This window comes from Penaeus japonicus, unplaced genomic scaffold (genome assembly GCF_977035675.1).
Source record: "Penaeus japonicus unplaced genomic scaffold, GWHDUDI00000001_assembly GWHDUDI00000027, whole genome shotgun sequence".
Lineage (NCBI taxonomy): Eukaryota > Metazoa > Arthropoda > Malacostraca > Decapoda > Penaeidae > Penaeus > Penaeus japonicus.
The window spans coordinates 33998084-34000583 of NW_028234429.1; the positions used below are offsets into that span (position 1 = coordinate 33998084).

General features: G+C 26.3%; 1 protein-coding gene across 1 annotated transcript in view; it reads left to right on the forward strand.

Annotated features, from left to right (window-relative positions):
- Nucleotides 1–1780: 1780 nt before the first annotated feature.
- Nucleotides 1781–2500, forward strand: part of LOC122242556 (uncharacterized) — a 1093-nt gene continuing 373 nt past the window's right edge. The window contains exons 1-2 of the mRNA XM_042999861.2: nt 1781–1812; nt 1942–2500. The exon at nt 1942–2500 is cut by the window's right edge and continues 373 nt beyond it. Coding sequence (XP_042855795.2) covers nt 1801–1812; nt 1942–2500 — 571 coding nt within the window. The 5' untranslated portion in view covers nt 1781–1800. The remainder of the gene's footprint in view (nt 1813–1941) is intronic.

Consider the following 2500-nt stretch of genomic DNA (forward strand, 5'->3'; position numbering starts at 1 on the left):
CAGTAAATTATCTAAAGAAAATCTTCCCGCCCCTATATATATATATATATATATATATATATATATATATATATATATATATATATATATATATATATATATTATATCTGTATATTATATTTGTATATTCATATATATATACATATATACATATACATACATATATATGTGAGTGTGCCAGTGATTATACATATATAATTGTATGCATATATATATATATATATATATATATATATATATATATATATATATATATATATATAGATAGAGAGAGAGAGAGAGAGAGAGAGAGAGAGATAGATAGATATATAGATATAAACATATATATATATACATATGCATATATGTAATATATATATATCAATTTATATGTATATATATATATATATATATATATATATATATATATATATATATGTATATGTATACTTATATGTTCATATATACTTATATATCTGTATATTATATTTGTATATTCATATATATATACATATATACATATACATACATATATATGTGAGTGTGCCAGTGATTATACATATATAATTGTATGCATATATGTATGTATATATATATATATATATATATATATATATATATATATATATATATATATAGAGAGAGAGAGAGAGAGAGAGAGAGAGAGAGAGAGAGAGAGATAGATAGATATATAGATATATATATATATATATATATATAGATATATGTAATATATATATATCAATTTATATGTATATTATATATTATATATATATATATATATATATATATATATATATATATATATATGTATATGTATACTTATATGTTCATATATACTTATACATATGTGCAAATATATATATATATATATATATAATATATATATATATATATATATATATATATATATATATACATATATATATATATATATATATATATATATATATATATATATATATATACTGTATATATATATATATATATATATATATATATATACATATATATACATATATGTATTTATATATTGATTCATCTATATGATTTTACATATGATAAACACACACACACATATATATACATACATATATATGTATATATATATATATATATATATATATATATATATGCATATATTTATATATATATATATATATATATATATATTATATATATATATGTATATATCTATATCTATCTTTCTATCTATCTATATATAAATAGATAAATAAATAAATAAATAAATAAATAGATAAATATATCTATATATATCTATCTATATATCTATATCTATATCTATATATATATATATAATTCATATATATATATATATATATATATATATATATATATATATATATATATGTGTGTGTGTGTGTGTGTGTGTGTGTGTGTGTGTGATATGTATACAATCATATATATATATTTATATATATATATATATATATATATATATATATATTATATATATATATATATATATATACATACATATATACACATCCATATATGCATAGGTATATATATATATGTATACATACAGATATATGTATGTATGTATGCGTAAATTCATAACTCGAGTACAGTATACAAACGTTTGCGAGTAAGGTACATATGAAATCATTTTTTTTTCTCAACAAAAAATTAATGTCTTTCACCAGAGCTTTTACCCGAGTTGCAATGTCATATTATTTGGCTACTTAATCCTAGAATTCCTTCTGGAGAAAGGAAAGACCTTGTGAAGGCTAATGGTAGGAGAACCATGACGTAGGTATATATACGGTACCAGAATGGGGCGAAGCATAGACATCCAACATGAAGCTCTTGGTGAGTAATGTCGGACGCACAGTGTTGCGCATTTCGCGTTAGGTGAATCTGATTTTCGAACCTAATTTGATTTCCATAGACATTATAACTTTGTAGTATCTAAAAGTTATTCACGTGCTGTTTTCACAGGTCTTAGCATTCGTGGCTGCTGCGTCTGCTGCTCCACAGGGATACAACCTGCCCACGCCCTCTGGCCCCTCCTTGAACGCTGGGAGCTGTGGCAGTGGACAAGTGCGACATGTTGACGGCAGATGTGTCACTCCCCAAGTGAACAGTCGTGTTTTCCTGTATGATGTGCCATCAAATGAAGCTATTGTCAATCGGCCAACCTACATTCCAGAACCCAAATTGGAACGGAATATCATTTTTGTGAGACTTCCTGACGGTGCAGATGGACCAGAACCCATCGTCGTACCACCTCCAAGACAGCAACACGTGGTGTATGTCCTGAATAAGCAATCGGAACAGGATCAGCGAGTGATCGAGGTTCCAGCACCACCACAATCGAACCCCGAAGTGTTCTTCGTGAACTACGCAGAAGGAGAGAACCCAACTCTTCCCAGCGGAGTAGACCTTCAGACGGCGTTGAGTGCAGCTTCCCAAGGCGGTGGTCAGGTTGTTGGTGGTGGAAACAGTGGAAGCGGATTCGGCGGTGGCAGTGGAGGTGGTTTCGGTGGCGGCATCGGAG